The sequence below is a fragment of the Talpa occidentalis genome, unplaced genomic scaffold (assembly GCF_014898055.3).
Source record: "Talpa occidentalis isolate TD23 unplaced genomic scaffold, MPIMG_talOcc4v2.1 talOcc4.15, whole genome shotgun sequence".
Taxonomy (NCBI): Eukaryota; Metazoa; Chordata; class Mammalia; order Eulipotyphla; family Talpidae; genus Talpa; species Talpa occidentalis.
Window position 1 is genome coordinate 11,568,765 of NW_023601543.1, and position 24,744 is coordinate 11,593,508.

At 42.3% G+C, this 24,744-nt stretch overlaps 1 protein-coding gene across 6 annotated transcripts in view; it reads left to right on the forward strand.

The window, feature by feature from the left end:
- Positions 1-24,744, forward strand: part of PLAC1 (placenta enriched 1) — a 163,176-nt gene that overhangs the window by 116,157 nt on the left and 22,275 nt on the right. For 4 of the 6 annotated variants that reach the window (XM_037512889.2, XM_037512888.2, XM_054695547.1 and 1 more), the window contains exon 2: positions 14,528-14,598. Coding sequence is in view for 1 of the 6 variants with exons in the window: in XM_054695547.1 (XP_054551522.1) it covers positions 14,528-14,598 (71 nt within the window). In the remaining 5 variants the exon portion in view is untranslated. Of the gene's footprint in view, positions 1-5,211; positions 5,959-11,767; positions 11,866-14,527; positions 14,599-24,744 lie in introns of those variants that run through there. The other 2 variants (XM_054695545.1, XM_054695544.1) reach the window with 2 other exon arrangements.

A 24,744-nucleotide genomic window follows, 5' to 3' on the forward strand; every position in this document is an offset into this window, starting at 1 on the left:
GTCAGGGGCCTGAACCAATGACAGCAAATGAAAAACAAGGATTTTGTGAAATAGCTAGAAGGAACTGATAGACTCTAAAACAATGGGATCCTACCATGCCAGACTTAGCTTTTTCCATCTGGGACATTAAGGAAATCTTTTGTGGCAAAACATACAGATCTGTCTTATTCCTCTGATGACTGTTTATGGTTCCATTTTGCGGGGGCACCAGTATTACCAACACTGTCTCAGTGACACACTGTGGATGTACACATGCCCTTGCATCCTGGTATGTGTGTCAGATCAATTCCAAGCCCTGGGATTCTAGGCTGAAAGAAACATAGCAGAAATAAATGCGTGGGTCACTAGAGAAAAGTGGAATAAAAAAGCACAGCGCCCTCCATACCCTTCTAAACCAAACACTAATATTGTTGCAACTAATGACAGGAAGAAAGGGAACAGAAAGCATGGTAATCCTTGGGAGTCATTTTCAAATGCTGGAGATCTTGTAACTCAGCTCTCTCTTAAGTCTTTGAAAGGAAGAGGAACTAAGCTGGGGTGTCAAGCAGCTAGTTGATGGCTGCGACCATCATTTAACAGAGCAGACAGCATTTTGAGAGGTTCCTGGAAGGAACTGAATGAAGGGCGATATAGCATAAGAGAAACTTGACTTTATTAATAGCTTTGCAAAGGTTGGCTATTGTCTCTGACAGGGAATCTAAATAACTTCTTAAAAGCAGCCCTGAAAGGGAAGAAAAGATAAAGTATTATTATTAAGTATGATGGGCTGACCCCCCACCCCCACCCCGCCAAGTGACATTTCAATATACTGTTCATAGAGCCAGTTCTCTTTGGCAAATACCCAGCACTAAGCACCTCTGACCAAAAAGCTGCCTGGCCCTGGCATCTAGAACCTGGGCCTCATGAAACACATGAGTTGTAGGACATGGACAGGGAAAGGAAATCGCTGGTGGCTAGCACGCTCTCCCACATAGATGAGTTGCAGCAGTGAAATGCAAGAAGCTTTTAAGGAGAGACGTACACATGGAGACAATAAGCCTGTTTTTTAAGTGTTCTCAGACTGGACAGTTTTATTCAGTCACTCAACAACTATTTATTGAGCATCTACTATGTGCCAGGCACTATGCTAGGCATTGGGAGTACAGTGTCGAACAAAACAGAAGTTTTGGAGCTCACTGTATCATAGGAAAGATGAGTAATAAGCATACACGTAAATAAATAGATAGTTGCTACTGGCCATGACTGTTTTGAGCAGGAAAAAAAGAAGGTTCTGTGAGTGAGAAAATGAGGGTTCAGCATGGCCTTGCCATGGTGGCTTGGCATTTAGAGTGAATCCCAAATGGAGGGAGAGGGTCAGTTGCTTCAAAAGCATTGAAGGTTGAGTCAAATATGTGTGAAGGGGCTTGAGGACTCAGATTCTTCAAGTTGCTGGTGAGGCAGGGGCTCCCTGGGAGGTGCTCTACCTTTTGCTCCCCACTGGGACAACCAAAGCACTCTCAGCCTGACGGTCGCTGGCAGAGGAAGTGGGAGACAGAGACCAAGGTGGGTTTCAGAGATTAACCCGGAAGTTGCCCAATCAGGATCCACGGTGACTGCCTGCTTGTGGGTTCAGTCAGTTCAACGAGGCATGCTTCCAAAACAACCCTAGCCCCAACAGCCCGGAAGAGTCAATTTCCAGTGATTTCCACCTCCGTTCATCACGTTCCATGGCAGGGAATGCCTGCTTACTGGAGAGCCAGTGTGCCTCGCCTTGGTCGGGGTTAACAACTGAGGCAGCTCTGGCCTTCAGGAAAAGTACAAGCAGCAACGGAGAATGAGAGCAAGAACGGGAGCCAAGGAAGCAGCCCTTGCCAACAACTTCCGTTCCTTCCCTTTCCTTCGGCATGGCTGCCCCCGGAGCCCCTAGTGACTGTTTATGGTGATCTGTTTGTTTCACAATTGACAAAGAAGGAGGGAGCCCTTTCTGACATTTTTGCCCAGAGGCCCCAGATTTCTCAGTATGAAACTGCCAAATACGCAACTTTGGGTGGATATTGGCTGAATCACTTTGAAGGCCTGTCAGTGCCTAAAATGGAAATTGTTAGAAAGCAGAGGAGGTGCTTGCCAGCAACCATGAAATGGTAATGACCAAATCATTTATTTTTGCAATGAAATGTCATCCCCTAACACTACAAAGGCAGGGTTATTTTTTTCCTAGCTGAAAAGTACTGACTACCTATAAAAAAATCTTCAAAAGTGATCTGTGTGCCATGCACATGTGCAGACATGCCCCTGCGCCTCACCCACCCTTGGTTTTCCCTCCTAAACCAACCCTGTCCACGTTCTTGGAGCCCAGCTGCAACCTGGGATGAATTAAGAGGTCGGCTGATTGCGAAAGGTAATCAGCCTTTAGCCACCCTATAAAATGGAGGGGAGTTCATTTGGTTATTTATAAGATGGTGTGTGGCCTACTTTCCCACATGGGAAAGTCTGTAGGCAGTAATAGACTACACCCCAAAACATGATGTGGGTCTTTTAACAATCTGTTCAAGTATATAGTTGCACCTAGGAGACATAACACTTAATAAGTTTTGGGGCAAATCAGGCAAGATCTCCAATTCTGTACCTTTTATTTTTAAACTCTGGTATTCTTTTTTTTTTTTCTTTGGCATTTTAGTAGGAAGAGACTGGAAAATACATTGTGGGTTGACACTGGGGAGTGGAAGAGGATCTACTATTTCTTTGAAAACAACCATTAAGATACTGTTCCCTAGGGCCAATTTCTGGGAGACTTGAACCACATACAAAGCCTCAGGTCCTTCTTTTCATTTTTCCATACTGACTCGTGTGTTAGGATCAGTGAAAACTTATACTACCATAAAATTTATTTAAACTAATACTTTACAAGCTGTTTGGCTTGAAAATAATTCAGTAATATCTGCACATTCAATACAGAAAAGTAAGATGGTTCCATTTAGCTCTCATAGAAGGCATGGAGAGATATTTTGGGGTTCACAATCAATAATCCAAAGTTTTTGATGAGCTTCTTTTTCAACAGAAGTGGTTTCCCCAAAGTTGTTTGTGATTTTAGTGTGGGATCCACTTTGTCAGCAGGTCTGGCGTTAAGCAAGATTATAAGAACATGACCACTGAGCCACAGACCTTGGTCATCTGAATGTGGCCGTTGCTTGGTATCATGCTGCCTTTGAAGACTATGCTTATGAAATCCAGTTACACATGTTTGGGGAACCCCACTAGACAAAGTGGCTCTGGAGTGGGTGAATCCCACCTTCTGATTCTCTGGTGGGGTTTTCTCAAAGGGGAATTATTTATTAAGCCAACTCTGTCATTTCTCACAAGAAATGACAACCTTAGAAGAGCCCAAGAACCCCCGATATCATGCTCAGTTCCAGTTTGCTCACCTGTAACATGAAGGACTTTGGCTAGACAAGCTGCAAGTTCTCCCCAAATTCTGACATTTGACAAATCTAATGGATTTACCAGCAGAGGGGAATATGGTCATTTTCCAACACGTTCTTTAGTTTGGGGAACCCCATTTTATAGAATGTTCTTTCCCAATAATTTCCCTTAGAAGAGGAAAACATGACATTTCCAGTGTTGTAAAGTGAACACTTTGAAGTTCTGCGTGAGGAAGCATTTTTCTTGTAGCGGGGGTGTAGAATGTCATGGAAACCAGGGCAGGCACCTGTACCTGATGAGGGATGCAGGCAGGTGAGGCAGGTGAGGCGGGCAGTCCTTACAGGAGCCAGAGTCAGCAGTACCACCTTCAGTCTCCCCATGCATGATGGTTCAGAGAAGTCCTGGGATAGAATAGACACTTTCCTGCTTATTCGCTGTTTTATTTTGAGCAAGTTAATTAACCACTATGTGCCTCAGTTTCCCAATCTGTAAAATAAGCACAATAATTTTACTGTTGTGAGGACTGACATCAAATGAGCATGTAAGGTGCTTAGAACAATGTCTAGCATGTACACATTAGGTGTTAATAAATGTTGACCATTTTCCTCATCTGCTGTGCATCTGCGGGGGGGGGGGTCACCTTACACAGTGCTGTGTCTTCTCTTTTATCCAAGGCTTTCTGTAGCCTAGGACAACTTTTGTGATGTGTCTGATCTGGAAAAGTGACTTTCTCCTTGCTACAGAGCTAACTGTCCAGTGGGTCATTAATCTATCCCAGTCTCAGTCTCCCTAGGTTCACAAGTCAGAGATAATAACTAAAAGGCTGGAAAACTATCAGATGAGAGGGAAAGCATGGCCATATAAACCTAAGCAACTGTCTCTCCTGCTTGCGGAGGACTTACCAGAACTCAAACAAGAAAACTCTTGGAGTTGACAAGGTTCCTTACAAAGGAATGTTTCCTGGGATTCTCCATGTCTGCAGAGGCCCAAACAAGAGAAAACAGATTGTGGTTAGACCCCAGGAAGACTTTTTTACCATAGATGGATAAAATGCTGGACCAGATCCCCAGTACACGCATTCTGCAGAGTATTTCCAATTTCCTGGTAAGTGGAGAAAAGAGTGGCTGACCATCTATCCTAGGTTGTCTCATTGACCATCCAAGCAGAGAGAGCCCTGAGGGGTCATCTGATTCAAGCCTCAATTTTAAGGATGGGAGTGCTAAGACCCAGAGAGAGAGGCTGCTTGCCCTGTGAGTCAGACCTCTAACTATTGGCAGAACCAGGATTTAAATCCTAGGCCAACAGATTGTGCCACTCTACCAGAATAGTCTCTTAAGGCACTCAGATCAAGCTATTGTCCCTTCTAGTTCTCGAATGCTCGGTAGTACCAACATGCTAAAAAGGAATTGAGGCCCACCCAGAAGGCCTCAAAGGTACTGAGCAGTACCCGGCTTACAGTTCCTCCAGGGTAGCCATCCAGTCCTGGAGCCCTGGCTGTCCAAGTGTTTCAGCCAAGCCTGTTCACTCAACTAACTGGTCTTAACTTACCATCTGAAAGCAGCTGTGGTTAAAGCAGAGCTTGCTGACTCAGCCCATGTAGTAAGGATGACTAAACACAAGAATTTCCTGTGGGGGGGGGTGGGGGCAGGGATGGAAAATATCTTTCAAATGCATTTGTTTCAGGGAACCATTCTGGTCGGTCAGGAGCGAGCCCACGGTGGGCCAGGAGGAAAAGCAGCAGGCTGTCCCTGCTCAGCACCAAGGCAGGATTTGCAGATGTTTCCTTTCTTTTTTGCTAAATGACACCGTGGCTGTCTCAGCACCATTTTGGTCTGGCCGGCATTTGCACAGAGCTTCATCTGCCAACTGGTACAGCCCAAAGCAAAGGGGAGCGGATGTCTCCCCTGACCAGAGGGGCCTTTCACATTCCCCCCCGCTCAGAGGCCCTCCCCCAGGGGTGAAACAGGGCTGCTCTGCTTTATCTCAAGACAGCTCCAATTTTGAGCCCACCTTGAACTCGAAAGAGAGGAACATTTATGCTGACTGATCAGAAAACAATGTGGGCTGGCTTCCATCTCCAGGGTGCTCGCTGGGGAGTTTGCAATCTGGAGGAAAGTCATCATTTTCAGGTCTGAATACCACACAGACATTGGACAACTCTAGGAAACGAACATTGACCTTCAGTTGGATTGTTCACCAGCTTAAGACATTAATTCAGTGAAACAAAAATTTGAATAAATATTTCAAGGCTCCGGGCTGGGAAAGAGTCTGCCTTGCTCAATTAGAAAGTTGGAGACACCTGGTGCATTTGGGGGTGACACATTTTTATAACTTGCAAATTGGAAAAGGGGGGGCGGGGAAAGAAGGAGGGTGAACACCCTCGGCCTTCTTCTGAACGCTGTACACAACGCCAACAGTTCAGCCATAGAAGAGTCAAGTCCGAGGGGTCGGCCTCATCCATCCCACCCCCCTCCCTTCCCTGCCCTCGAGTTCACAAGGAGAAAACAGGACCAACTGCTTTAGAGGTCCCAAAGAGGGTCAAGGATTTGTTTTCCATAAGTGAGTAACAATTTCTTATTCCAATGGGGAGAGTTTCTGGGACAGACAATGTGGAGCAATGGGAAATGATCGGTCTCGGGGCAGGGGAAGGGGTGAGTGTCCCCGGTCCTTGTCACCTAGCAGTGTGAGCTTGGACGTGTTTTACTTTACTAAGCCTGTTTCCAATTCTGGAAGCACTTAAGCTACATAGCGCAGGGTGATAACATGGCCTCAGTGAATGTTTTCTGAATGAGAGGGAATGGATGCATGAAAGAACAATCAGGATTTGTGTAGCTCATGGAGTTGGTTTGCAACTTCAGTGAAATGATGGTCATGAATTCTTCTGTTTGTCTCACACTTTATAGTGATTGAAGTATTTATATACTCAACTATTTTATTTGCATCCTACAAGACACGCAAGAGATAAGCAGAAGGATGGTTCTTTGTTTGATGGATAGAGGGAACTGAGGCTGCAAGTGGCACAGAGGCAGTTTAGGAGGAATGAGGACTCCATATTGGTGTTCCTTTGAACACATCACATAATCTCTCTTTTTCAAGTGAAGTTTTTTTTTTTTTTTTTTTTTTTTTTTGTGGGAACCTCGCCGGTGGCAGGGTTCGAACCAGTGCTGCAGAGGCTGCGGGCAGGCAGCCTCGCAGCCCAGCACTCAGCCGCTGCACCACCAGGGGAGGCCCTCAAGTGAAAAGGTTTTTAAAGGAGAAAGCACCATGGGATCCTTGCATCACATCGATGTCTTGCATCTAAGCACCTTTTGTATGAGGGCTCAGACACTGGGGGTGGGCTCAGAAGAAATATCAAGCTATGATAACAGACTGATAACGATGGTGTTAAAGATGACGGTAAGACCTTGTCTATTCAAAACACGAGGGGGGGAATAGTTTTGGAATTACTTGGGTTGGGATTATCTAATATTTTTGTAAAAGAACAATGGGGAACTAACCGTTGCTATTAAGAATAACATGGAGCAGTGTAAAGAGGTTGACTGCAGACTCAGGGGAGCAGCCAAGACTTAGCCCACCCCCATCAGGTACCTGGCTTCTCCTGGAGCCATCGGCTCCTTGGCAGCACTGAACTTGTGATCTGAGTCTTCTCTAGGCTCAGATAGTTCTTAGAACCTGGATTCGTGGTGCTGAGTGGGACCGTGTAGGTCCTATATAGTTCAATCTCTCTTCCAAGGAAACCACTTGTCTGCCTACCACTCTACGTGTGGTTTCCAGTACTGTGTTCTGACCCCCTCTGAAGATGGTCATCTGTGCCATCATCGCTTCTGGCTGCATGGGGCTGAAGGGGAATATGGAGATGCGGCTGCAAATGACCTCAGAGCAATTAGTCAGGCTGCTGAAAGTTATATGTAAACAAAATTCTCATCAGGCAAATCCTGACTTTTGTGCTCTGGGCTGACTTCTCATTGAAAAGAATCGTTGTTCTCTGATGTATCACTTTTTAAAACGTAGAATTTTTTAACCTGGGAGATTCTTAGATGAAATATTGGAAGCTCCATGAATCTTTCTGAAACCATGTGCAAAATCATGTGCTTGCATTTGTCCTTTATTGCTCAGAGTCTGCAACTTACCTCAGATTCTCAAGGGTATACCCCCGAGAGGTTCAGAATTATTGGTTTACAAATAAAAGGTCAAGAAAAAGCCAAAACTGACAAGCTGATCACAGATTGAAGGCACACAGCAGGGAAGGGAGAGGGGTCAAGACAGGGGAGGGAAGAACACAAGGGAATGCGGTGATGGTTCACAGGTGATATGGTCGCAGGAGAACTATGGGGACTACAATGATGTAAGAAAAATTAATTTATTAATTAAAAAAGAAAATTAAAAAAATATATTGGTTTAGAAGAAGGCAGACCTATAACTGTGTCGATGGCAATTTTGACAGGCAACTTTAACAGCAGCTTATTTAGGACAGTGGCTTTGTCTCCGTCAATGGTCCTGGTCTGATTCCCTTCCCTTCTGCTGCCTCTGAAGGATGGATACCCATGCGCCCTGCTGCCAGGCTTTGATCTTCTGCCCTATTTGCCCTATTTGCCTGCACTGATGAGATTTGTGTGGTGATTGTTCTAGACTGGAATAAGGTATTTGATAAAAATTTCCCAGGTCTTTGACCTGAGTTCTCAGTCCCAGAGTGCAACCTACCAGGCAGACATGAGTTTCATGGCTCAAGCTTTGGAGGCAGAGAGCTATGTGATCTTGGGCAAGTCACTGAATTTCATGAGCCTCAGTTTCCTCATCTGATAGACGGGTGATAATAACAGGGGTGCTGTGAGGATACAAGTGAGATGATGGCTGTGGTGTTCTGGACAGTCATTGTTCAATAAATAACAAGCCGACCTGTGCCAGGTCGCTGAGTACTTCAGAAAAATCAAGGCACTTTGCTGAGGACATAGCTAACTCTGTCTGGGGCCACTGGCTCATGGGAACAAAACCGATTGGACCTTTGTCATTTTGTCATAGCATAGGCTTTGGCCTGTTCAACACTTGTCATGTGCTGAAACAATGTTTGATTACTGATGCCAGAAGTTCCACGTAGTGGTTTAAGCTGTGTCTACTGGTGTGATCAAATCAGGTCCAAACCTGAGCTTGGGCTCAACAACAGTACTTGTCCAAAGGGCTCTCCCACACCTATCCTTACCTGAGCCCCAAAACAGTCAGAGAGGGTCAAAAGAGCAAGTGCTAGAGAAGCCATTTATTTTAGCAACCACAGCAGCAGGCCTGGGCATGGGGGTGGGTGACAATGCAGTGATGGTACAAGGAAGAGATTGTTTGTTAGTTAAGATATGTGCGTTGAGTATTAGTTTTGAGTCCTGAGGTTATTGGGTACCACTGATTATAGGCCAGACCTGGGCATGGGGAAAGTTGGCAGGTTGGAGGCTCAAAAATACCTTCAAAGGAAAAAATGCAGTCCTCACTGTCTATTGGAATCTTTGAAGGCGTCTCTGAGATGAGCAGGGGGAGGATGGTTCTCTGTCTGATAGAGGGAATTGAGACTCAGGGAGATGAGGGGGCAGGAAAAGACAATGGAGCAGAGAGGGTCGCTGGGAATGGGGAAGAAGAACCCAGACTTAAATGACCAAAGTCTGAGGGAGGCTGACGCCACTGACAAGGAGAAGAGCTGGTAAGCATCGGTAAGAGCTGGCTGGTCCCCCGGAGCCTTTGCGATGTGGGGTCTTCGTACTTCCCGAGTGTGAGAGATGGCGCCTCCTGCGGGAGCATGAGGTCTGCCTGGAGACAAACCCGCAAAATAACTGGCAAAGGAGGAACCGACGGGTGATCCTTCGTATTGCAAAATGACTCTTTACCGAAGGAGGCACGGAGGGCGCCCACGCTACGTGCGGGTGAGCGTCTCCTCCATGTGCCCGGGCTCGCGGGGCATTCCGGGGGGGTCGCTTCCTGCGGGCGCGCACGGATCTGCCGTGGCGCTGGCCCAGGCGTGAGCTGGCGTGGATGACATTTCAGTGTGAAAGGTACAGACGGCTCTGCCAGGGGGCTTGGGATACAGGTCCCTGGCTCGCTGCGCATTTCTTTCCCAGATTTGAGAAGAAAATCTGGCGTTGGGACATGGATCTGCCCTGCTGTTCGGGACGCCCGCGAGAGGTGGCTCGTGGAAGCCCGCCCGGAAACTCGGTTTCTGAGCCGCCGTTTCTACCCGCTGCATGTGCACGAGAGGTCCCGGCCTGCCTGGGTCCCATATACGTCCACGCGGGTAGTGGTGGGGGTGCGTGTCCTAGACCAAGGTTGCCGCCGGAGACTGGCTTGCACACGCGTTCAGCTCCTCCAACTGGGCAAGGTGGGGTGAGGGGCCGTGGCAGAGCAAAGGTACCGTGCCTTTACACTGGCTGGATCCAAGTCTGGAGTGGGAGCGCTGATGGGGTGGGGGGAGTCCCAAAAGTTGGCAAACGAGTGTTGTTCAAACTTTAAAGAAGTATAAAAATGATTTTGTGTTGTTTGAATTGCCTTTGCTAAATAAATAGAGTCCTGTGGCTGCAGGGCTTAGAGGGGATTGTGTGGGATGGACTGTTTCCTTGTGTCTGTTTCTACATAGACAGATTTCCTTACATGCATGTGTCTGAGAACTAGTCACTGGTTCTTGATAATACTCTTTCACGTGTGCGACTCTCTGTCCCTTTGGGTGGTGTCGCTTAAGGCGGGGGATGTGCTCTGAGACAATCATACTGGGCGTTTTCACCGTGTGCAAACATCTTAGCGTGAGCTTGCACAAACCCGGTGGGAGAGCTTACTGCACAGCTAGGTCTCCGGTGTAGCCTGTTGGGACCACTGTTGTATATGCGGCTCCCCCGCTCCCGCCCCCACTCCCACCTGAGCACTGTCAAGCGACGCATGACTATCTTGCCCATAAAGATGGTCCTTGTATTGATGCACAATGTCTATTGAGTGCATTCTAGCTGCTATGGACCAAGTTGTGTGTCCACCCCCAAGTTCATATATCGAGGCCCTAACCCCAGTGGCATGCTATTTGAAGGTGGCGCCTTTGGGAATTGATTAGGTTTAGATGAGGCCATGAGGGTGGAACCCTTATGAGGGACTAAATATCTTTATAAGAGACACGGAGAGTTTGCCGTCCCTCTCTGCTCTGGCTGTTTGCTTCAACTGAGTACCTATATTTTGGAAGGCAGCTATGCTAACCACTAACCACCAACACTCCACTAGTACCTATATTTTGAAAGTGTTAAACAAGAACGGTTGATGCTTCTCAGATGAGAAGAGCATTAAAAAATATATTCACTTGTTAAACAAAAACTCCAATAATAACTCTTGGATGCCTATTATATGCCAAGGACACTTCTAGACAGTGGCCAAGGCAGACATGATCCCTGCCTTCATGTAGCTTACGCTGTCTTCAGTCCTCGTGGGTGTATCCCTAGGAGTAGAGTTGCTGAGTCATATGGCAGTGCTGTGTTTAACTTGCTGAGAAATCAACAATGGTACCACGTTTATTATTGAAAAGAAAAACCCAACAACCAATATACAATCGCATGGAGATACATGTTTACATATTGTACGTAGTTTGGCTAGATTACTGACAAAATGAATTCTGCTCTCAAAAAGGGAGGCAAAGTGAGTTATGGGGTACACACCCATCACTACTGTTGGAAAAGCCACCCAAACACCATTTTCTGTTGGCCAGCCCCTGGGGAGCAGGGGCCTGCTTATCACAGTCCCTGGCTATGAGGCTGTGAGCCTCCTTCTGAGGACAAGGGCACATTTGAGTTATCTCTGTCCCCCCAGTGTTGGGCACAGTCAACATTTGTAGGCAGAAGGAAGGCAGGAGTGTCCCCCAGGCCCCTGGGAGGGACGGTCTTAGCTACAATCTCTCTGCCATGGCCCCGCAGTGTGGTGAACCACCCCCACCCTCACAGCAACCTCCCTTGTATCACCCACCACTTTAGTTGGCCCTGACATTGTCACCCCATGATAAGCAACCCAGGTTTATGGTACTTTTCACGTAAATAAATTGGCAAATCACAATAATCGACATTTGGCAGACCCAGGTATCCTGATTCTTGTTTTGAACAAAATGATGAGCATTCCCTTGGCCAAATCTCTCAGTAGCCACATGTTGCCCTTTCTCTGCTGTAAAATGGGAATCCTATCACTGGTTTCGAGTCTCCTCACAGCACTGTGAGGAGATTCAAAGCAGATATGGAAGCTGGATGTCTGAGCATCTCTGGGCTTGTGTAGTTCTCACCAACGGGCAGTGGCTGGGCATGATCCCCTTTGGGGCCTGCCACTGCTGTTGACATTGAGAATGCTGCTGTGGGAACAAATGCTGTCTTTGTCACAGGCTAAACTACAGGGGCCTCTCCTCCCCAACGCTGGCAGCTGAGGCTAAGTACTTGAGATCCCTGGGCCAGCTGTTGTGAAGTAAACGCCAGGCAGTAGGTAAGGCGGGATTCAGACCTGGGCAGAAAGCCAAGGCTTGAGTGGGAGCACGGATGGGGTGGGGGGGGGGTCACAAAAGTTGGCAAACAAGAGTTATTCAAGGAGGGGGTTAAAAATACAATCTTGCTTCTAAAGCAGACAAAGTACCAACGGGGGGCTGCCTAAAAATTGCTGCTTTAACTCACTATCAGCTGAAGATTCTAGTACTAGAAAGGCACTAAGCAGGGTTTCCCAAGGAGGCCTCCCTAGGAGCACAGAAAGATAGCCACACCCTTTGAAGTTTGCTGGGAGTTGACAAAGGGCAGTGTTGTTTCCACTGAGGAAGAATGATAGCCCCACATAATGGTGTCCTTATTCTCTAAACCTCAGACTTTGTGCATGAGGGGCAAATGAGCCTGCAGGCCCAGGCCAAGAAGGCGGGGGAAGGCTCAGCAAACGTGCTTTTCATTTGCTTGCTAGTCAACATGGAGGGTCTTCTCCCAAGATGGTGTGGTCAAGTTCAGAGCTCTGTTTCAACTGTCTTCCTAAGAGGATTGCTCAACCATAGCAAAGTACCTTCTTAATTTGATAATGGTGCATTTTGTTTCCAAGTGGACGTTTCTTCTCTCATTCTTGGCAGCTTTCAATGAAACATGCATGAGCATAGAGGTTATCAAGATAAAAGACCAATGAGAAAAAAAATGATGAACCCATTCTTTTAAATCAGAATGAGAACGGTGAGATGAATGGTGGACTCCTGTCACACCCAAGCGAAAGTCAAAAGGCTGACAGTAGCTGTCAAAGGCAGTTTACCGCCAATCAAGAAATGGAGCCCCCAAATGACCTTGATGAACTCCAGGCTGCCTACAATATTGCAGCATGCGTGCTTATGTCAGGGACCACTTCCAAAACTCTGATTCATTTCTCAGCCCAGTGAAACCATATCTGCATATGAGTTATATCCGCGGTATCATTTTGGGGACTTTTTGTCAGTCCTGTGTGGCGCGAGGGCTAGAGCCTTGCGGAGCCCTGACCTCTAGTCCTTCATGTCGGGCACCTCTTCCAAAATGATTGCCAATGAACTGTCATCTATGTGGGTCTTTGACCCAATCTGTGCCTTGATTTCTTCAATGGTTAAAAAGAGATGGCTTAATTTGATGATTTAGTCTCCATTAGCTTTAAAAATAAAAATGCCTGCATCTTTGCTTGGGACTCAACAAGCAATCATGGATTTGCAAACCATCTGATTTTATCAGTTTCTTTTAGGTCTGAAAGGGAGTCTTAAGATCATCTAGTCCAATCTCTTTATCATACACATGTGGAAACCAAGGCCAGAGAGAAGAGTTGCTCAATGATGCTGAATTAGGGTTAGAGATCAGGTTGCTCAATTCCCAGTCCAGTGCATTCTCCACTCCATTTATTTTTAAATCAAAGTAATTCATGAGCATAATTTTAAAATATCAAGCAATACAAAAAGATTTTGTAATAAAAAACAATAGTTCTCTGCTTACCCTAGTCCCACTCCTCAGAGGCAACTGTTAATAGATTCTGTTTTTAGTTCATCTGGTAGTTACTTCAGTATCTCTGAATTATATGCCCCCACTCCTTTTTCTTGATTTGCCCTTTTTTGGGCCTTATCTATTGGCTCCATTAAAAAAAACTGCAGATTTGGTTCCCTTACCATTACTCCCAACTGATCTTTTCACACTTTTTAAAATAGCAAAGAGTAATATTTACTGCTTTGGGTTTACAGTTCGAGTTTAGGCAAATATATAAAGTCACGTAACTATCACCACAATCAATATATAGAGCAGCTCCATCACCCCAAATAATTTCCTCATGCTGTTCATTGTAATCAACCCCTCCCTCTACCCCTACCCCTTGATAACCACTGACCTGTATTATGTTCCTATACTTTTACCTCTTCCAGAAATGGAAGCAGAGAGCACATAACCTTTTGAAACTACGTCTTTCACTCAGTATAATTAGCTTGGAAGTCATGTATCCGTAGTACATTCTTTTGCATTGCTGAGTAGTATTCCATTGCATGCATATACCAGTTTATCCATTCATCACTTGAAGGACATTTGGGTTGTTTCCAGTTTGATAGTAAAACTTTCAGTTATTTTATTGGTTACCATTTAACTTAAAATCCTATCTTTGACCCTCTATTTTTTGGGTCCTCATCTATCATATACTAAGTGGGTCTTCTTTTTCATAATAGTAAATTCTTCTGACTGAATTCCAAAATGTGCTGCTTTCACTCATTTTGTTTCAGTATCAAATGGATTTAATTTGAGGGTATAATTTTTCTTTCTTATTGTATTATTTTCTTATTTAGGAAATGTGGGTTTACAACACTGTATGTGATTTGGAAGTATAGGTTCATACTTCTTCAGGAGTATGTTGCCACATCATACCTACCACCAAAACGAGGGGGTAATTTTTCTTGGGGCCAGAAGACTTGTTTGCATGCTATCCAGCAGCCCTATTCAGGGCTACAACTATTCTAAATGCCTCCTGTAGCACACGGGTCCTTCTCTAGCACCAGGCGTGCTTGTGCTGGGAAGATAGACATGTACTTTCTTTTCTGACCATTGCTAACTCAGGCAGTAATTTTGGGGAAAAAGACCTTACTTCATGTGGATTTCAGCTTTTGTCTGTCATGCCTTTTCTGTTCCAGCTGCCTTCACCAGTGAGCACAAAGCCACATTTCAAAGGAGACTGACAAATTATCCCAGCTGCCAGAAGGAGGTTAGTGTTCTGTGTGTTCTGTGTCCCCCTTCTCTGATAACCAACAGGTTAACTTTCTAAAGGCAACTGACAAAAGCAGAAATTGTCCTATCACCCAAATGCTTTTTTTTCTTTTTTAAGAGATGTAGATTTGTAATATTCCTTTCCATTCCACCCTAATTTATACCAGAAACTACAATGTAAGTGATTACAACTGAACCTCTATTGTTTGCAAGATTCATGTTAATGCATTTCTTTTATGAAAGTGTTTAGGAGATCTAAATTACTTTTGAAAATTTGCTAGCACAGTGTCTTCCCTCACAAAGTAGCCATTTATAGACTGAATGATATCAGCCCTGGTCATAGAGATTCATGTATTGTTATATTTCACTTGCATTTTTAGCCATTTTTGTATGTGTGCTGTCTGCCTAGCACTTATACCACATAACGGGAGTGAGTATAATGCTTAGCGCATGTCCTACGCATAGTAGGTGCTCAATAAATGCCCTTGACTTGGAATGGTTCAAAGTTGCATCGTGTATATATGATGGTGAAGTATTCTGTATTAATGTAGTGAGTCAGGCATCATCAAATACTACTGGGAATGCAAATTACTACAATTTTCCCACAGGACAATTTGGCAAAATGTGCCAAGCCTTAACAATACTTTTATCCTTTCACCAAGTAATTCTCTTTCTAAGGACTTAGCCTAAAAATAATAGAAATGTACAAAATAAATTCTGGGAAATTCATTGTGGCATTATTTAAAATAGAGAAAAAGTGGAAACAACTTAAAAGCTGTATATGAAATCCTAACCTGTAAACTATGAAATATTATGTAGTTATTGGGAAATGCTTACAACCCAAATTAAGTGGGGGGGTAGGAGAATACACAAATGAACATATGCATGATCCCAGTGTGTGTGTGTGTGTGTGTGTGTGTGTGTGTGTAGAAAAAAGAAGACTGGAAGGAAATAAATAGAAATATTGAACAACAATTATCTCTATGTTGCAGGATTATGAATGATTTTCATTTTCTAATTACTATTGTTTCCAATTTCTCTGCAATGCGTTTCAGCTACTTAACAATCTGAAAAGTACCTTTTTTTAATTCAAAGTAATTAGATACTATTTATGATAGATGGAGGGCTTACATTCATAAAATCCTAGAAAGAAGATATGGAACCATTTCTTGAACCAAAGTCAGATGCCATGTGGGAAGTCACAGCCATGTTTAGATTTTAGAAAAACAAAATGAAGCCTTTTCAGGTTTAAGTGTTATGAGCCCAGTTTGATATTGAAAGGCAAATGTCTTCATCCTTTTCTCTGGGCCCCATTCGGTTTCATCATTCACCTCCTGTGTTGAGCAAACTGGAAATAAATACAATCTAATGACTTTAAGATACCACAGAGCCCTTCCTTCCTGTGTTCTAATGGCACCTGCCCATTGTGCTCCCCAGAGCTTAGGGCTGTTGTCGGCCTAAGTGGAGGCTTTTCTGATTCAAGCATGACGACTGCAAATGCTCAGAAGAGAGACAAACTTAGAAGTCTAAAAGGTTGAGTTACAACATATCAACCTTCCCTCTCCTACATTCCTAGCTTCACATAATATAAACTGATGGCCTCTTCTGGGTAAAAAACTATTAAGGAAAAACTCAGTTACAGAAGACAGACACAGTAAGGACTATTCACAATTTCAAACAAATCTTGGAATCCTAGAACTTTAGAGCTGGAAAGAATATATTCCAACAGGTATAGGGCTCCTTTCAAATATTAAATACAGTAAGTCCTCACTTAACATTGTAAATAGTTTCTTGGAAAGAGGAATTTTAAGCAAAAGGATGACTAACAAAAGCAAGTCCTCAAGTAAGTTGTTTCTTCAATGTTGGCCAGGATTTTTTTCCCTCATCAATGTTATAATGAAATAACCAAGTGTTATCTCATCAAAACATATGATCAAATCTTTTTATGATATTTTATTTCATATGAAATGATTAAATGTTATCTTACAAAAGCCACCTCTCAATGCATCCCATTTAACAGATGAGAAAAATCAAAGCTCAAGGAGGGGCTGTGAATTGCTTTAGATACCATATTTTGTTGACTGCAAAGTTGGGAGTAGGTCCTGAAGCTTCTGGATATGCTCAAGTGAAAAGATGGGTTTTTCTAGTATAATCTTGTGATCAACTCCAGATAATCCAAATACTATGACAGTCTATGCAACTGTGCTTGGATGTTTTGCTAACAGCTCAAGCTAATCAGGTTCAAAAACAAATGCATGGTCTTTTCCTTATCTCCTAGTCACCTAGGATCTGAACCAAGTCTATCTGGCTTTTTACTCTTATTTACCCATCCATGCCCCTTAAAGAATCTGTTAATGAGTCCTGTCAAATTTTCCTTCAAAAAAATATCTCCATATCCTACCCAACCTACAAGACTACCCAGCCTCTATCTCCTTAGAAATCCCTTCTTGACTACTCCAGTCTATCTGCTGCCTCTCTTCTGGCTTCATACAGAATTTCTAGTCTGTGCCACACAATCGAGTTTAGCGCCTGTCATTCAGGGATAATTTAGCATTTGTTCAGCAGCATTCATTCATGCAACAAGTATGTACTGAGCGTTTACTATGTGCCAGGTTCTGAGATGAAGAATTCATTTGTCTTGTGTCACCAACTAGACATTAAATACCCTGAGAGTCCAGCCTACAGCTTTCTCCAAAGCCTTTAAACATCCAGTGCAGCTCTGGGCACATATGGAAGATTTGTTTGTTTAAGAGCAGAACAGATTTAAGAAATCTGTCACCAGCTCAGCAACTGGAAAACTCTAGGGATGCCTTAATCTATAGTTCTTCCTCAACATCTCACAAGCTACATGGGTATGATGTACTCACTCAATGAAGACAGAATATCAAATTTTTACTTTTTAAATTTTACTTTTTAACTATTTTGGAGATAAGTAGTGAGATTTAATTAATAGGAGATATAGGATCTTAAAAGTCATCTGGGGACTTCTGCCTCTAAGAAGATGGCATAGATGTACTTTTCCCCATTCCTTTTACTTACTGAAAATAAAAACCCTGGACAATAATGTGAGACAAACATAAGAGGACAAAGAAAGGTGGAGATAAGAAGGTAGCTTGTCTAAGGACCTCAGGAGCTAATGGATGACATGATGGCAAGTCTTCTGGGTTTCCTTTTTGCCTCGCATATCCTAAACTGACTTCTGGAGAAGCCATCAATTCAGAAAACACCAACGGGAGCAGACACACACAAAAAAAGTGTTCTCGCTTGCCAAAGGACCAGGTAACAGACAGCCTGGCATGAATAAAAAACTTTCTGACAATTACTGATCTACTGCAGCCAAATGCTACAAGAGAAACTATGACCCCCCACCCATGCCAGTAAAAGCCAAGTGGGGAGCCTTAACTTTTAGCCCCATCTGTCTAGAACAATGCAGTACCCCACCACAACCTTAACAGAGGAGTATAAGAAAAAAAACAACAGCTGAAACAGAAATTTAGATAAGATCCTGAGTCTCATTACATAATATCCCAAAAGAAAATCATTCATCTTACCAAGAACCAGGAAGATTTCAAGCTGAATGAAAAAAGACAATCGATAGATGCCAAAATCAAGATGACAGGGATATTAAGATTATCTGAGAGAAGTTTTGAAGCAAACTATCATAAAAATGTTTCAATGAACAATAACAAACATGCTTGAAACAAATATAAAGAAAATACAGTCTCAACAAAGAAATATAAAGTCTCAGCAAACAAGAAGACGTGAAGAATCAAATGGAGATTTTAGAACTGGAAATCTCAGTGGAGGGGCTCAACAGAAAAATGGAGGGGGTAAAGGAAAGAATCACTGAATTTGAAGCTATAACAATAAAAATTACAAAGAGAGAAGAAAATAGACTGAGAAAAATTGAACAGTGCCTCAGGAACCTGTGGGACTATAACAAAACATTTCAAAATTCATGGGACACAGCAATAGTCATGTAGAAAGAGAAATTTATAGCACTAAATACATATATTAGAAAAAAGGAAAGGTCTCAAATAAGTAATCTAAGCTCCCACCTCAAGTATGTAGAAGAAAAAGAGCAAAACAAATGCAAAGCTAGCAGAAGGAAGGAAATCATAAATAGCAGAAATCAATAAAATTGAAAAGAGGAAAATAATAAAGATTATCAATGAAACAAAAAGCTGTGCCTTTGTAAGGATCAATGAAACTGACAGATCTCTAGCAAGAATGACAAAGAAATTAAAACAAATTGCCAATACCAGGAACAAAATAGGAAATATCACTATAGCGCTATCACCAATACAGCCTGAGTTTGATCCCTGGCCAGGTTGCTAACCCACACATGGCATTTTAAATCTCATATCTTATACAAAATTAACTCAAAATGGATCATGTATTTAATGTGAAACTATAAAACTTTCAAAAATAAGCATAGGGCCCAGAGGGGGATCCAGCCACCACTGGGGCAGACTGCGGATGCAGGGAAGTGCCCTCCTGACTTGCCATTTTAGAACAGGGATTTCTGTGTCCGGAACCCAACTAGACTGTGTGGGATTGCATCAGAACCCACCAAAACTGTGTGGAACTGGGAAAACGCTGTCCCCACAGTCAGAGGTAGCTGAAAAGCCCCCACAAACCAGGCCCCATCTGGCCACCAGTTGGAACCGGGGCGGGGGGGGGGGGCGAGGGGGGGAATCCAGCCACTGCTGGGGCAGACCGCAAGTGCAGGGAAGTGCCTTCCTGACTCGCCATTTTAGAACAAGGATCTCTGCATTCAGAACCCAGCTAGACTGTGTGGAATGGGGAAAGGGCTGTCCCCACAGCCAGAGGTGAGCTGAAGGCCCCCACAAGCCAGGCCCCCCTGTCAGAGAGTCGGAGATCAGAAGGGGATCACTGATTTAGAGCCCAGTGGGCGATCCAGCAACTGCCAAGGCAGTCTGTGGGACCTCAAGACCCACCTCTGGAATTAAACAAATACAGAAGGAGGAGATTTTCTGGGACAGCGACCATTAACATATTTGTAGTGCCACTTTCCTACTGGACTTCTGGCATAACAGCATTGGACTTGATTGGACCACCAGTTTTTGACACCAAACAGATGCCGGCCAGTACCAGTGACACAGTGTCCCAATGCATAGGACAAATTAGAAAACAAGCAGCAGGGAGAAGAAAAACTAAAAGCAACCAAGCAAGTCCTCAGGAAAGGACATACCACAAAAAGACAATCAAACACCAGACTGCAACAACCGTGACTTAGAGGAACTTAGGTGTCTTCCCGATAGGCAATTTAAAGTTGCCATGATTAAAAACTGAAAGAAGTTGAAAATGATACAGGAAAAATAATCAATGACATGGGAAAAATAATCAATGACCAGAAGAATGAAATTGAGTCTCTAAAGAGGGAAGTAAAAGAAATGCAGGAGATCAAAGGATTAATGGAGGAGCTAAATAACTCTGGGAAAAGCAATGAAAGAAGAATAGATGAAATGGAAGAACAAATAAGTACTCTTAAAGACACAGACATAAAAAGAACCAAAACAGAAAAGGAAAGAGAAGTATGAAGGAAAAAGAATGAAGAAGAACTTTGGAACTATCTGATTCCATGAGGAAAGGAAATATAAGAGTTATAGGAATCCCAGAAGGAGAGGAGAGAGACATAGGAACAGAGAAAATATTCAAGGAAATAATTGAAGAGAACTTCCCAAATGTGAAGTAGGAGCTGAAAATAGACATACAAGAAGCAAGAAGAACACCAAAGTTCCATGATGAAAGGAAAAATATAGCAAGACACATAATAGTAAAGCTCCCAAGAATCCAAGACAAGGAAAAAATAATGAAGCTGACAAGAGGGAAGAAACAGATCACATACAAAGGAAAACCAATAAGGCTGATATCAGACTTCTCCGAAGAAACACTACAGGGAAAGGAGAGAGTGGAGGGACACAGTCAACAAACTCCAAGACAACAAATGCCAATCAAGAATACTCTATCCCACAAAGCTTTCCTTCCTCTATGAAGAAAGAACTAGGACCTTCCCAGACAAACAGAAACTCAGGAATTTCATTACGACTAATCCCCCACTCCAAAAAATACTACAAGGAGTCCTAAAGCCAGAACCAACAGAGGGATGGATAAGAATGAAACAAGACCAAAAAATTTATTAAATAAATAAATAAATAAAACCAGAGAAAAGACAAACAAAATGGCAAATACAGATACTAACATATCAATATTAACTCTAAATGTAAACGGACTAAACTCTTCAATAAAAAGACACAGGGTCGCAGGCTGGATGAAGAAACAAAACCCAACCTTTTGCTGTCTCCAGGAAACACATTTAACTACAAAAGATAAAAATAGACTGAAAGTAAAAGGATGGAAAACAATCCTACAAGCAAATGGACCAAAAAAGAAGGCAGGGACAGCTATACTTATAGCAGATAAAACAGATTTCAAACTCAAAAAGGTAAAAAGAGACCCAGACGGTCACTACATTATGATCAAGGAGACAATACTTCAAGAAGACCTAACACTCATTAACATACACTCACCAAATGAAGGAGCACCAAAATATATCAGACAATTATTACCACCTCTGAAAGAAGACATCAGAGAAAATACATATGTAGTAGGAGACTTCAACACAACACTATCAACAATGGATAGATCAATGAGACAAAAAATAAGTAAGGACACTAAAGCTCTCAAAAAGGATCTAGACCTCATGGGCTTAACTGACATCTACAGAACACTAAACCCAAGAAAATCTGAGTACACATTTTTGTCAAGCACACACAGATCATTCTCCAGGATCGATCACATACTGGGACACAAGACAAACATTAACAGATACACCAAGATTGAAATCATACCAACCATCTTCTCTGACCATGAAGGCATCAAACTAGAAATAAACCATAAAAAGAAGGCAAGGAACCCTCCTGCCTCATGGGGGTTGAAACCCTCACTACTTGAAGACCACTGGACTAATGAGGAGATCAAAGAAGAAATTAAAAAATACTTTGAGTTGAATGACAAGGAGGACACCAATTTCCTAAATGTATGGGATGCAGCAAAAGCAGTAATAAGAGGAAAATATATAGGAATACAGGCTCACATCAAGAAACAAGAAAGAACTCAAAGAAACAACCTAATCACACATCTCAAAGAACTAGAAAAAGATCAACAAAAAACCTTAAAACCAGTAGAAGAAAGAAAATAATAAAAATCATAGCAGAAATAAATGAAATAGAAACTAAAAAAATCCAAAAGATCAATGAAACCAAAAGTTGGTTCTTCAAAAAAATTAATAAAATAGACAACCCCAAGCCAGGCTCACAAAGGAAAAATGGGGGAAAGTACAAATAAATGGAATCACAAATGAAAAAGGAGAAATCACAATAGACACAGCAGAAATCAAAAGAATAATTAGAAACTACTATGAAGAGTTATTTGCAAAAAATTCAACAATCTAGAAGAGATGTACAAATTCCTACAAATATACAATCACCCAAAGCTAGATAAAGAAGAAATAGAACACCTAAACAGACCAATTTCAAGCAGTGAAATTGAAATGGTAAGCAGAACCCTCCCCCAAAACAAAAGCCCAGGACCAGATGGATTTACAAATGAATGCTACCAAATATTCAGAAACAAACTAGTGCCTATCCTTCATAAACTCTTTCAAAAAATTGAGAAGGAAGGGATAATACCAAAATTATACTAATTCTATGAAGCCAAAATTATACTAATACCAAAACCAAATAAGGACAACACACAAAAAGAAAACTACAGGCCAATCTCTCTAATGAACACTGGTGCAAAAATCCTCAATAAAATTTTAGCTAACAGAATCCAACAATGTATCCACAAGATAATTCACCACGATCAAGTAGGATTTAGTCCAGGAACACAAGGATGGTTCAACATCCGAAAATCAATCAATGTAATCCAACACATCAACAAAAAGAAATACCAAAACCATATGATAATATCAGTAGATGCTGAGAAAGCTTTTGACAAAGTACAACACCCATTTATGATAAAGGCCCTGGAAATTCTCGGGATACAAGGAACATACCTCAACATCATAAAGGCCATATATGGCAAGGCCATAGCCAGTATCATTCTCAATTGCGAAAAGTTAAAAGCATTTCCATTAAGATCTGGAACAAGACAAGGATTCCACTCTCACCACTGCTTTTCAATATAATACTGGAAGTCCTAGCCAGAGCAATAAGACAAGAGAAAGACATACAAGGAATCCAAATAGGGAAGGAAGAAGTTAAACTATCACTCTTCACAGATGATATGATAATACATACAGAACCCCAAAAATCCCACAGAAAAAACTAAGCAAACTAATCAATCAGTTTAGTAAAGTAGCAGTATACAAAATCAACACACAAAAATCAGTAGCCTTCCTATACACAAACAATAAATCTGAAGAAGAAGAAATCAAGAAAACCATCCATTTTATTATTGAAACAAAAAAAATCAAATAGTTTGGAATAAACCTAACAAAAGAGGTAAAGGACCTATACAAAGAAAGCTATAAAACACTGTTAAAAGAAATAGAAGAAGACACAAAGAAATGGAAAGACATCTCCTGCACATGGATTGGAAGAAATAACATTATCAAAATGGCCATCCTACCAAAAGCAATATACAGAGTCAATGCTATTCCAATAAAATTTCCAAATGACATTCTTCAAAGAAATAGAACAAATATTGATGAAATTCATATGGAGCCACCAAAAATCCCAAATAGCCAAAGATCTCCTGAAAGAAAAAAAAAGAAGAAGAGAATGGAGGCATCACACGCCTAGACTTCAAACTATACTACAAAGCCATAATAATCAAAACTGCATGGTATTGGAACAAGAACAGATGCACGGACCAATGGAACCAAATAGTAAATCCAGAAATAAACCCACAGATTTACAGTCAACTAATCTTGGACAAAAGAGCAAAGAATATGCAATGGAGCGAAGAAAGTTTGTTCAATAAATGGTGCTGTGAAAACTGGGTCGCTACATGCAAAAGAATGAAGTTTGACTACTACCTCACACCATACACAAAAACCAACTCAAAATGGATTAAAGAACTAGACATAAGACCTGAAACCATAAAATATATAGAAGGATATATAGGCGAGACACTACATGACATACACCTCAGTAACATCTTTAAAGACACATCACCCAAAGCAGTGATAGTGAAGGCAAAGATAAACTTCTGGGACCACATCAAATTAAAGCACTTCTGTACAGCTAAAGAGACAGTAACCAAAACAAAGAGACACTCCACCGATTGGGAAAAAAATTTTGCACACAACACTAATGATAAAGGACTGATCACAAAAATCCACAAAGAGCTGATGCGACTCAATAAAAACAAAACAAATAACCCAGTCAAAACATGGGCTGAAGAGCTAAAAAGAAACTTCTCCAAAGAGGAAATGCAAATGGCCAACAGGCATATGAAAAAAATGTTCAACATCACTTGCAATCAGGGAAATGCAATCAAACTACAATGAGATACCATCTTACACCAGTGAGAATGGCACATATTAAAAAAACTAGCAACAACAAATGTTGGTGAGGTTGTGGAGAAAAAGGAACTCTCCTGCAGTGCTGGTGGGAGTGCAAACTGGTCCAACCACTATGGAAAGCTGGGTGGAGATTCCTCAACCTGCTAAAGATGGAGCTTCCATATGATCCAGCAATTCCACTCCTAGATATTTACCCAAAGGGCACAGAAACATTAATTCAAAAGGGCACCTACACCCCAATGTTTATAGAAGCACTATTTACGATAGCTAAGCTATGGGAACAATCCAAATGCCCAAAAATAGATGACTGGATCAAGAAGATGTGGTACACATACACAATAAAATATTACTCATCAGTCAAAAAAGATAAACTCATACAATATGCAGCAACATGGATGGAGCTGGAAGGGATCATGCTCAGTGAAATCAGCTAGAAAGAAAAAGAAAAATACCAGATGGTCTCACTCATAGCAGGAATTTAGAAACCTAAATAGGGACCAGGAAAAAGACTAATTATAATAAAGTAAAAATCAAAATCAACAAGCAACTATAAACCAGGGACACTCTACAGGGAAGGAGGAGGGAGTA